General features: G+C 33.8%; 1 protein-coding gene across 1 annotated transcript in view; it reads right to left on the minus strand.

The window, feature by feature from the left end:
* Positions 1–12,235, minus strand: part of LOC140156881 (arf-GAP with coiled-coil, ANK repeat and PH domain-containing protein 2-like) — a 65,688-nt gene that overhangs the window by 39,973 nt on the left and 13,480 nt on the right. The window contains 2 exon segments of the mRNA XM_072179897.1: positions 1,525–1,583; positions 7,370–7,423. Of these exon segments, the coding sequence (XP_072035998.1) occupies positions 1,525–1,583; positions 7,370–7,423 (113 nt within the window).

Here is a 12,235-nt window from a genome sequence, read left to right on the forward strand (position 1 = left end):
CTTAGCATCACCTGATGAGGGCCGCACCACATATTTTTTTTACGGTCTTCCGCAAAAACATGCAACACACGCACAGCTGGCGTGATTGTTAGACATGGCATTATCAAACAATTGGCCCTCATGAATATGCGAGAATTCACCGCACGTACCACATATTTTTACGGTCTTTCGCAAAGACCGCTCTATTGAGTATACCCAAAGGCTCGCAATGCTGGGGCGATTGTGAGACACATCACGATCGAACAATTGGCCCTCATGAATATGCGACAATTCACAGCATACAATGCACTGGGACAATTGGAAAATAGACTGTATTTATAGTCTATGGTTACATTAGAATCATTCCTCTGATCTTCTCACACACATGTATGAGGAACTTCATATCAACCTGAAGTTAGGCATTTGGTTTCTGGTCACACTAACTACACTTCCTGTTTGATTAATATTCTTACTGTGTGGCTATTCAAATTTGCACTGTTTTTCACCGTAAGAAAAAGAGAAGGAAGTCCCAAAAATATGACTTGACACTTATCCAACCTATGTACACACTCACAATAATATTGTCACAAGACTGAGGCCTGAAATACAATACCAATTATATTGAAGCATCAAAGGGTCAGAGGGGGCCAGACATTACTAATTTTGTTAGAATTAGTTTGGTCTTCTTCATGGTTATGCTGCATGTAGACAGCCCTTGTATGTATATAGGGTATATCATATTGGGTTGCCCCAAGCCCAATTATGATTAGTAAATTGCCTCTTATCTACATGAGAAATGGTGACTCTTAACCCCATGAGAACTACCTACCAATTGGCCAAAAAGAAGTTTTCATTATCAATTGGCCCAATCAGCAACATTGTTAGAATAATTTCACCACACAAAAACATTGGGGTGAACTAATTGCAAAGCTCCATTCTGATTGGTGATTATAAAGTGAAGATAATTGACCAATCAGAAGCAATGTTAGATTGGCAGGTAGTGCTCAGGGAGCTAAAGGAGTTTTTATTTTATAGTAGGTGCCAGCCCTCGAATTAACCCACGGCACCTATGGCATTTTGCCGTGGGTGCCCATCTCCACTGCCGTAATGCCCTCAAAATATGTCCTTTTCCCAAGGCAGTCACTTGCCGTGCCCTATAATGAAGTTGCTGTCGGTGCCCCAGCCCTGCCCCTTCATTATAAAATCATCTATCTATGTTTGTGTGTGTTTTCTCCCTTCTCAAATTTTCAACAGTTGCCATGATGCCCTCTTGAAATATTACAAACTGCCGTGCTGCCTTGCCTTTTCAGTGAAAATCCAAGGCAATTCCTTGTCTACAAAGTATCATTTTGGCCTGCCCTATATCCCAATAATATATACAAGCAGCTTCACATGTCTACTTTCAAAGTACTGAAAAGAGCTGTTTAAAGAAGGCATCTTGTCCAATGAAAGGTGTCTGATATAAAACGTTACTGACTATCACTCTCGGGTACTCCATTGAAGCACTTTCTGTCATTAAAAATACAATACCAATTGTGTACTTACTCTCTGACAAAAGTACTGACTGCTTTAGCTACTGATCGTTGTGCTTGATCATCGAGTGTCTGCAAAAGAAAACAGATAATACTTAAAGATTAAGGCCAAGTAAAAAAAGAAACAAGTTTCTCGTCCGGACTTTTTCAAAAAAGGAGGAGGCAGGGGTTTACTATTTACTATTTTTCAATTTTTTGCTATTTTTTCCAAGATGGCCACCATGCCAAATATGGCTGTTCAATGTATATTTAATCACCGATCTTGTGCTATTTTAGTATACTGATGCAATGTATGACAAAACAAATGATTTGTATCATTTTTAGTCCACTTGCTAAGCATGTTTCTAAATTCAGAAACAGAAAATGTAAATGTGTTCAGCTTGACAAGGCATATTCGATATACCCAATTTCCTGGTTTATATCGGTTTGAAATCAATAAAGAAACCGATGCCGATCGTTGTTTAAAAAAATTTTTATCATTATTTTAATGTTTTCCTACCCTTACACAAACTCTAACCCACCCCCAAATATACACCCACCCAAGCCCAACTAACCTTAAAACCTAATCCAAAACCCTTGCCCTTACCCCCAAAAGGGAATTAGGGGAGAAATTGATTTCACCTTTCAAAATGCATCAATGTGTTAACATTTTAATTACTTTATTTTGCCTCAATTCATCGATATTGTTATTTTCATCGCTAACAAAATATTTAAGAGAAACCTTTCACATAATTTTGGAAATTTAAAATTTTTTCTAAAATTCTAAAAAATTATACCAAAAAAAATACCTTCGAGTATAAAAGCTTTTTTCTTCTGGGTAAGAATTTTTTCTTACATGCAACAGCTTTTTTTATTGCATGTTAGAAATTTGATAAATAGGTAATCATATACAAAGTGTAATGCATGGCCCTATTTATCAAATTTCTAACCTGCAAGAAAAAAGCTGTTGCACGTAAGAAAAAATTCTTACCCAGAAGAAAAAGCTTTTACTGAATGTATTTTTTGGGTATTTTTAGAATTTTAGAATTTTTTTTTTAAATTTCCAAAATCATGTGAAAGGTTTTTCCTTCCTATAATTAGCCATAAAAATTGCCATTTTGATGAGATGATGCTAAATAAAGTAATTGAAACTTTATTAATATATTCATGCATTTACTAAGTTTAAAAGCTAAATAGAGGTCCGATTTTGGGGTGAAATCAATTTTATCCCTAATTCCCTTTTGGGGGTTAACCGGGTTGGGGCAAGGGTGTTTGGCTAGTTGGGCAGTTGGGTTTGTATACATGTAGTAAGGTTTGGGGGTGGGTTAGAGTTGGGGAAGGGTAGGAAAAACAATTAAAAACTTTAAAAAAAAAATTTTTTTTTTAAATCGATTTTTTATTTTTTATTTTTTTATTTTTTTATTTCGAATAGTAAATAGTAAAAAAAAAAGGAGGCTGCCAAAAAGGAGGCGGGGGGACGAGAAACTTGTACTTTATTTTACTTGGCCTAATAATGAAAGATTAAATTAAACTTTATCATAGTAGTACCGTATAGATATATTGAACTATACTTGTGCATGGAGCTCAAATTGATTCTTTAATACTGCTGAATCATAGTCAAGGGTGAAAGTAAGAGCTTTTTCTACCAGAACTTAGTTTGGGAAAAAGTTAAGTCCTGGTTCACCTGAATTTTGTTGGGACCAAGACTTAATTATAAACAGGAATCACTTTTGTTTTAGTAACAGTCATAATGTAGGCCAAAATGGTCTAATAGCCAATGGAATAGTCTACTTTCAACAATAATAGCTCCAATTATAACCTCACATTGCTATAGAAACCCCATTTTGGTTCACCATTTCCTATTTCTTGGGTAGACTGTATGGTGACAAGTCCTGGTTCAGGACAAAAAGTGTAGCCTGGTGTTGTTATTTTTGGACCTAAAACAAGTTCAGGCCCATTATCCTTTACGAAGCATGGCGTACACAATAGGAGGGCAGTATTCAATATGGGTAAAACCCGCCAAGTTATTTATTTTTTCGGCTTTGGAGTGTCCCAGAACCTACAATCCACGAAAAAAGGTTGGCACACTTTGCCTGTCTTTTGGTATATCTCTGCCCCGCTCCCCAATTCAATGTTGGACCAAGCCATGTTGTCAACAGGCCCGTGTGACCCTCCAACATTGAAAGATGGGGAGTGGGGAAGGGTGAGATATAGGGGGGGTAGTCTGTACTTCACATATACTGCATGTATGTTTCACTCACCTCTCCAATTTTGATAGGGCACGCATTTCAATTGTTTAGTGCAAGTGTGCCAACTATTAATTTCACGGATTGTAGACCTAAATGCTAGGATCATTCATGGTTGACCTAAAAAAAATGCATTGAATTTGAATGCATTTTGAAATCATTAATAGAGTATGACATGAATACAAATTATTAATTTTCATATTAAAAATACAAAACATCTTGAAATTTAAAAAAAATTATTTTTTTTAGGTCAACCATGAATGATCCTAGCATTTAGGTCCAGGTCCATGGACACTACAAAACCGAAAAAATAAATTTTTTTTTTTTTTTTTTTAATTGAGAGTATAGTCCCACCCCCAATTTTGAAAAATGTTCACTCAAAAGCGGGGTGGGACTATACTCACCAAATCATCTGGTAATATTATTTTTTCAGAAGTATAAACAGAGAAAATGTGACATAACATCCAACTGGAGAATAACACACACAAAGTTACAAACCTGACATTTCAGAAAATACAAAAAATATTTTATGAGTGATAAAAAATAGAGACCCAATCTCAGTATACAACATGTAGAGACCAGAAATATACCTTTTGTGTAATTATTCCCAATCCCCATGTTATGTTACATTTTCCCTGTGTTCACTTTTATCCTTTGCTAGTGTGGCACATACAGTTGCACCCTTTAGGATCCATCCTCCAGTTCCCTGCTGGTCAGTTGGAACAGATTTTCCCCATTTTTATATTTTTAAAAATACAATTATTTTACTACTGATCTGCATGTAATGCCAGTTATGCCACAGCTATATGTACATTATACAATTACATTTGTGAAACCAAAAGATGCATTCTATTTATCTTTCGCTGATTAGGCCTATAATATGTGTGAGTGTAAGGCCATATAAAATTAATATTTTGGTTCTTCAGAGCTTCACCAAAAACGGGTGGACAATAATCACCTATATATCCTATGTTCAAAAACTGATGAGGAAGGATTTTTTTTAAATGTAAAATTAGCATAATGTTAATGGAGTGTTAACATTTTATAGTTTATAGTTGTAGTTGTAGTTTATAGTTGTAGTTATAGTTGTAGTTGTAGTTATAGTTGGAATTATAGTTGTTTTTGGTCTTTTCCAACAGTGCTCCAAGAAAGGAGAAGGCGCATTTTCTTTCTTTTTTTCAAATGTGAGATTCTGAGAGATAAGCCCCCTAGAGTATCACAAAAAGACTTGAAAGTGCTCTTTGTTCTCTAATAAACTTTATGTGCATAAAGTTTTCCTAAAGCATTCCAAAGACTTACATATATTGAAAAATCTAATCAAATTCAGAAATTGAGGCAGGAGGTGACAAGAACCAAAACATTAATTTTTGGCCTGACAGAAATGACATCAAGTGGCAGTTTCAATAAAAACTTATGTCAATGATGTATTCACACATAAGCCCAAGGATGATTCCATTCTAAATTGTGACACGATCAAGGGAAATGAGTCGGATGTCGCTAATATTGATTTTGAAAGTGTTAAAGTTTTCAGCGATTGATTAATTGATGTAACTTCGCAAAGAAAAGTCATATCAACATGGGGTTTTCCATTTCTGAAAACTCTAAATGTCCTTTTTGGAAACCTCTGTAAAACTCATTTTCGACCAGGGTCGACATGTGACTCATTCCCCTTGATCATGTCACAATTTGAGTTTCATTCTGATTTCACATTTCCATGAATCAGAAAGAAATTAAAACTATTTTGATAATATTTTGAAGAAAGAAAGAAATTAATTAATATTCAGAAAGAAATTAAAACTATTTTGATAAAATTTAATATTGCAAATAATCCACTGAAACATAATCTCAATCAATCTCAAGAAAAAAGAAAAAGACAATTAACACATACATTTTTTCACAAATACAGTCTGCAATATAATTTTATCATTTTGATATTTCAACAAGTTTTGATAAAACTCAGATGTAATTAACATCCATCTGCCAAGAGACAAATGACGAGCATCTGAAGCATTCAATCTAGCAGCAGACTAGCTATAAACATTCATGCTCTGTCTGTTAACATTAATGTGACTTTCACATTCATGACAGGATTAAGGTGACAACACCACACTTGTTCTTAAAGTAGTGTGAATTTCCTGAATGAGCAGGAATTTAATTTACTGTATACTGGTAAATACTCCGGAGAACTCAGGACAAATTTGGCTTTTTTAAGACCAATTTTGGTAATGGGTCATTTTTTCACAATTTTCTCATTTTTTTAGAAAAAAACTGAACTTGCTGTAGCTAAAATTTTCAAAAATTTATAGAAAAGTTGATATTTAAGTTGGCCAAAATTGTTAATGTTTGGTGTATTGATGGGTTCAAATTTTTTGAAAAATGGTACATGTATATTGATGGGTCCACTTTCAAATTTTTAGTGGCATACCCCTACCCACACCAAACTGGAATAGCCCCCTGGTAATTACTACATGAACCCATTACAAAAATTGAAAAGGGCTAAAGCCATATGTGGCAAGATGCATTTCACTTAATGTTTTTACCTGTATTTAAACTTGTAAAAGGAATGTTTAGCTCCTGAAATATTAATTGTTTTGTTTTTAACCCACATCTTGTTGCACTCAATGTTGTTGCACTCAATAAAACAATTTTTACCATACAAAATAGAGTACCCATCAAATCCACTTGGACCAAAAGCCCAACTCTACAAAGTATGTGCATATTTTAGTCCAAAAGAGTCCCAAATCAGATGTATACATCTGACTTTGAAGTACAAAGTGGCCCAAGCATAAATTAGGCGTGTCACATTTGTCATGAGAATGGAAATAAGTTGACCATACAGACAACTTACACAATAATATCACCTTAAAGAGGTGATCTGATGGGGTTGTAGCTGTGTCTCGAGTATCTCCATAACTCATATAATTTGTCTTTATGCTATTGGGGCTTTATGGGTAGTGTTTCAATTGCTGCCCTAATTTCTTGGATTCCTCCCTGGTTCAATTCTACTGTGTGTGTTTATAGGCCTAATTATATCAAATTGCAAGTAACAATATACAGTGGCGGCGGAAGCATAAAATGTATGTGGGGTCATGCACATTTTTTCCCGATGTTTCAATTTTAGCACCAAATGAATTTCCCTAATTGATAAACCAGTGCGCACAAAGCACAACTTAATGTTCTGCGTGCTGGCCATTGTCTTCCACATAAAAAGTCCAAGTTTTGAGATAAATTATCAAGAGCTTGCTTGTACTCATTTCAATGCATTTTTCATGCCAATTCCAAATATGGTCATGAAAATTTACAGTTCTGAAATTTTTAAATTTGTTTTTAAACTTTTATTTTTTCTTCCATTAGGAAAATGAAAACATTGTCTTGGTGAACATACAGGACCAAACTCCTAAATTACCTACAGACAAAGATGTGATCAAGGAAAGAATAATTTGTTTGAGAAATTCATTTCGCAGTAACTTCCCCACATGCTATTTTCAGTGTGCATACTGATTGTTTAAACCATCTATGAAACCAGATCACTGCAATAAAACATGATTTTGTCAACTGAAACGTGTCCATTACAAAAAAATAATTAAAGGTACAAAATATGATTATTTACTGAAGGAACACTTTCATACTTACTGCTCGATAATTCTGTAGTTCTGTTAAGGCATGGATGAATTTAACTAGGTGACCCTGTAAAGAGAAAATAAAATTATTTATTTATTTTTAAATTTAAATAATAAAAGTATGCAACATAACAAATGCATAAATTACATAGATGCCTATAACTATAACCACATATCCACATAACTAAATAATGCAAATGTACCTTCCAACTGGAAAAACTAAATTTGCACACAATTTTATTCACAAAGGTTTCAGTTTTGTAATTGTTATTGGATGAATTTAATATGATAACATGTTATGCCATTATTAGAACAGCGATAACTGTCATCTCTGTAAATGCATTCTAATTACTTGTGACTTTCTCTTGTCAATAAACGTATTAAATATCGCAGCTGCTTGCACATATAAAATGAAGAATGTTATGAGCTTCAAGTGAGAAACGTTGTCAAACTTGCCAAGACTGTTCTCAATGCGTTTCTTTTACAAAATGCAATGTCAATGGTAATAAGCACATCACATAAAGTACTTATGAAGTTATTAGTATTACCCCCTTCATTAGGCCAAAAAAAAAAAACTTGTTTGTTTGTCCACGTCCGACCGACCGTGTACCCTGGTCCCAACAGTCTTTTTTTTTTTTTTTTTTTTATAATTTTTTGTGGATTTTTTTTTTTGGGGTGGGGGGATTTTGGATTTTTTTTTTTTTTTGGCATCGATGGGACATCGTATAAAACAGTGGTTAGTATAAATTTAAAGAAAGAAAATGTAAAGAAAATGAACAGTATAACATGCAGAACCATCTCAAGAGTTAAACCAGTAAAGTGCTGTGTGTTTTGACTTATTTACCAGTCTTCAAATTAAAAAAAAAAAAAAAAATCAGACCTACCGACCCAACTTTTTCATAAGCCTCTACGGACAAACACACACATTTTTTTTTTTTGGCCTTATGAGATGATTAAAATAATCTATGTGTCAAATATTCAAACTGAAATAGCAAAAAGAAACTAATTTTTTATCTGCAAATTTTAAATGCCCAAAATGCGGCAGGTGCGGCCATGGCCGCACCACTTTTCAACTTGAAAAAATAAACAAAATAAACAAATTGACACAAAAAATCTGATTTCTTTTTCCAGTTTAGTTCTATTAACTTACGGTACCCTTAAAATTGTACATTCATTTCCCCCTTAGACATGAGGGGTTCTGCCCCCTCAAAGCCTGCTGGAGGTTTCACCCCCAGACCCCAACGTTCGGCCGCAGCACTTTAAAATTTGTTTTGACAGGCCTGATGATGACACTTCAAATGAAAAACATGCAGATTCATAAATTCCAACTAAACCCATTGCTTTTGCTAGAGCAATGTACATGTGTACATCAATTTTGAACAAACCATTCAATTTGGATAAACAGTAATTGTTTATCAACAAAAAATAATTTCTGGTGCCGCCACTGAACATGAATGTTTTATCACGTGTGTCAATGTAACTTTAAGGGTTGAATTTCAATTTCCCATCATTCATGCATGAGGATATTAAAAACAAGGCGCTCAGGGCCAAGGTAAAAAGATATTGACAAGGCAATATACAGGGAACTAATGAACAGTATTATCAGGGCTGATACAATTATAGTAAACATAGAACAAAGTCAGATGTTATGAAATGGTCTCGCTCTACCGAACCGTAAAATTAATGTCTTGCATCAAACAATATAGATATCTGGTAATCAATTAAGACAGAACATTATGCCTACTGTATCTATAAAACTATAGGCCTACATGTATAGTGTACAAGAGTCAAGAGATTCAATATTTTTTATCTTTATGTGACAACCATTTTGTATTAAACATTTATGTACTTGTCCATCTTTATTTACTTAAATGTAAATTATAATACGCACATCATCATGGCCAATTTTGTGTATCAAATTGAAATGGTTAGATGTATAATCATCTTTTCTAAATAATTAATTAGAATCATCTGAGTATGAATATCCACAAATAGAATTAATTTATGCTTCTTTTCTCTGGAAAAAAGTTGAAATATGACTTTCATAAAATGCGGTAAATTCAAATTTTTGCATTTTTGGAACAAGCATAAATTGTGTGCTAATTATGAAGTGGACAAAAAGCAAACATGAAATCTAATAAAGACAAAATCAGATACCAAAATGAAGATTTAAATTAAAATGCACTTCCATACTTTTATTGCCACACAAGTAAGGCTGCCGAATTCGGCAACCATGGTTAATGTATGTTTGATCAAATTGGCCTATACATTGTAGGTGATCATTTGGTGGACTAAAATAAAAGTTTATAGACCAAATATTTTGTACATTAAATCTCTGATAACGAAAAGTAGTGACCTTTTTTTGTAGTTAAAAGCTTTTACTGGTAACATAAGATTTTCTACTTCCTCATTAAAACCGGGATTAAAACAATAGAGACTTCAGGTTATTAATGAATACAATGTAAACCATCAGGTCCAGTTGCCATCCTTCCTGTGATCAGACACAAAATCCTGTTGCTGGTATTGATTAGCCCTGATTAGAGATAAACTGCTCAGAGTTGACACCTCTATACATCTAGGCTCTAACATGAACTCTTTATTATATCGGGTATGCACAATGTGGTGTTTCATATTGATAAAACCTGTAAATAGCTACATAAATAAATAAATTTATAAATAAATATTTACAAAATAAATAGGGGGGCCTACATATATATATATGAATAAATAAATATAACAAGTATTAAATTTCAGGTGACTAACTTTGGTAAATAAATAAATAAATAAATAAATATTTACAAAATAAATACATGTATAAATAAATAAATAAATAAATAAATAAATAAATAAATAATAAAGAAACAAATAAATAAAGAAATATAAAGAAATGGAAAATAATGAATGAATGAACAAACAAAATTGATTTTCAAATAAAAATTCTTGCCATGCTATGCATGAATGGGCTTTCGCAAAATGGCACATGTGCTTACATAACATAACTTACATAATGTGGCGTGCATAAAATACGTAATTACGTACATAATGTGAGGAACTAGGGTTGGGCTGTTAATTCCAGTACTTATGGATTTTTCTGTACTTTAGCAATGTGTAATCTAAAACAAGAGAATGCAGTGTTTTTCATCCTTATTTTTCATTCAGTTTTGCTGTTCTTGCATTCTTTAGGCCTATGAGTTTTGTTAAATGATAATTTGCACTCAAGTACAATCTTCATTCAACTTGAGTACCAAAATCAAAATTGCATTTAAATTTATTATTGCTATCATCAAAATGTTTCAAATCAACACCCAAATGTTAAAGGTGGGCAATCTAACTGAACCAAATATTGTTTTCTTTTAACAAAATAAACATTTATGACCTTTTCACCTACTATCACCGCAATCATCCCACGCAAGAAGCATTAATCGCTCATTATGTACAGCCTAGGGGAGCGGAATATATTAATTTCATTACTTGTTTTTTGCTACAAACAAATTTGTCTACAATTTTGAACATTTGCACAATCTATTCACTTGGTTCCTGGATTTTGATGGGGAGGAGGGTACTGGGTACTCGGTACAAATGGTTATATGGGAATGTGCGGCAATATGGGTCACAATTTCGGCCATTTTATACATCTTTTTCTTGGCCAATTTTGGTATATGGATGGGTCATTTTTATCAGAATTCACTTTTCCCAAAAAATAGCCACATTTGCCAGAACATTTCAGGAACATATTTGTAGGTTTAAAACCTTCAGTCACTCTTTTTTACTTCTGGTATATAGCAATAGGTTCAAATTTCTCTAAAAATTGGTATATGGATGGGTTCAAATTCTCAGTAGCACATCCCTACACAAACCAAACTTGAGTAACTCCACTCGGATTTTGATCAGGATCCCATGCTCGGTCATACAAAATCTGGGTACAAAATGCAGCAATACCAGCATAAAAAGGACTACCAGTAGGCCTACCACCAAGATCCATATCAACTGCATTCCTTGGACAAATGTCATCACAGGCATGTAAGAAATTGAAAATCTGGAGAAAAATCTACAGAAAGGTATCAAAAATCAAAATATCATCTGCAAAGGTCCCATAAGTGCACATCGATGTGGGAGGCAATTGGGTTATGTTGATCATCCTTGGGTTCCACAGAAAGGTTGTTTTGCACACTTTTTACAATAAAAGAGATGTGAAAGGGGTGTTTACCTAAAAAGTGTCATGAATGTAAAGAAATGTGGAACACTTTCGATAAACATCCAACTTCAGGTCAAAATACAAGAGACAATGTACTGTACCAAGTACAAATTTTGCGAATCCAGCCATGACAGTTAAATTAGAAGCATGTAACATTTTAAGTAATGTATTGCACCTATGGGCCAGAATTATGCAACCATTTCTTTTGCTATACATGTATATCGCAAAAATACATGTACGCAAAAATACTGGCTTACATGGTCGGTAAATGAAGTTTGACTGATGTATTGATGCTCATCTTATAATCCTTCCTCTGACAATAATTTACCAAGAGGAATAAATGTTGAGTCATGATCCAAGGAACTAAACCTCATACCCTACATCTCAAGGTCAAGATCAAGATCAAGATTAAAGATCGGTCAGTGAACTTTGGCAATGAGCATGAGATACATGGTAGGTAAATGAACTTTGACTGATGTATTGATGCTCATCTTGTAATCCTCCTCCTGCCAATAACTTACTAAAGAGGAATAAATGTTGATGTCATGCTCCAAGGAACTAAACCTCATACCCTACAACTCAAGGTCAACATCAAGATCAAAGATGAAGAAGTAGGTCAGTGAACTTTGGGAATGAACATGAGATAATTAGCTTGTAGTGATTTTTCCTAGGCCTGGAGGTAGT

The sequence above is a fragment of the Amphiura filiformis genome, chromosome 7 (assembly GCF_039555335.1).
Source record: "Amphiura filiformis chromosome 7, Afil_fr2py, whole genome shotgun sequence".
NCBI classification, from domain to species: Eukaryota; Metazoa; Echinodermata; class Ophiuroidea; order Amphilepidida; family Amphiuridae; genus Amphiura; species Amphiura filiformis.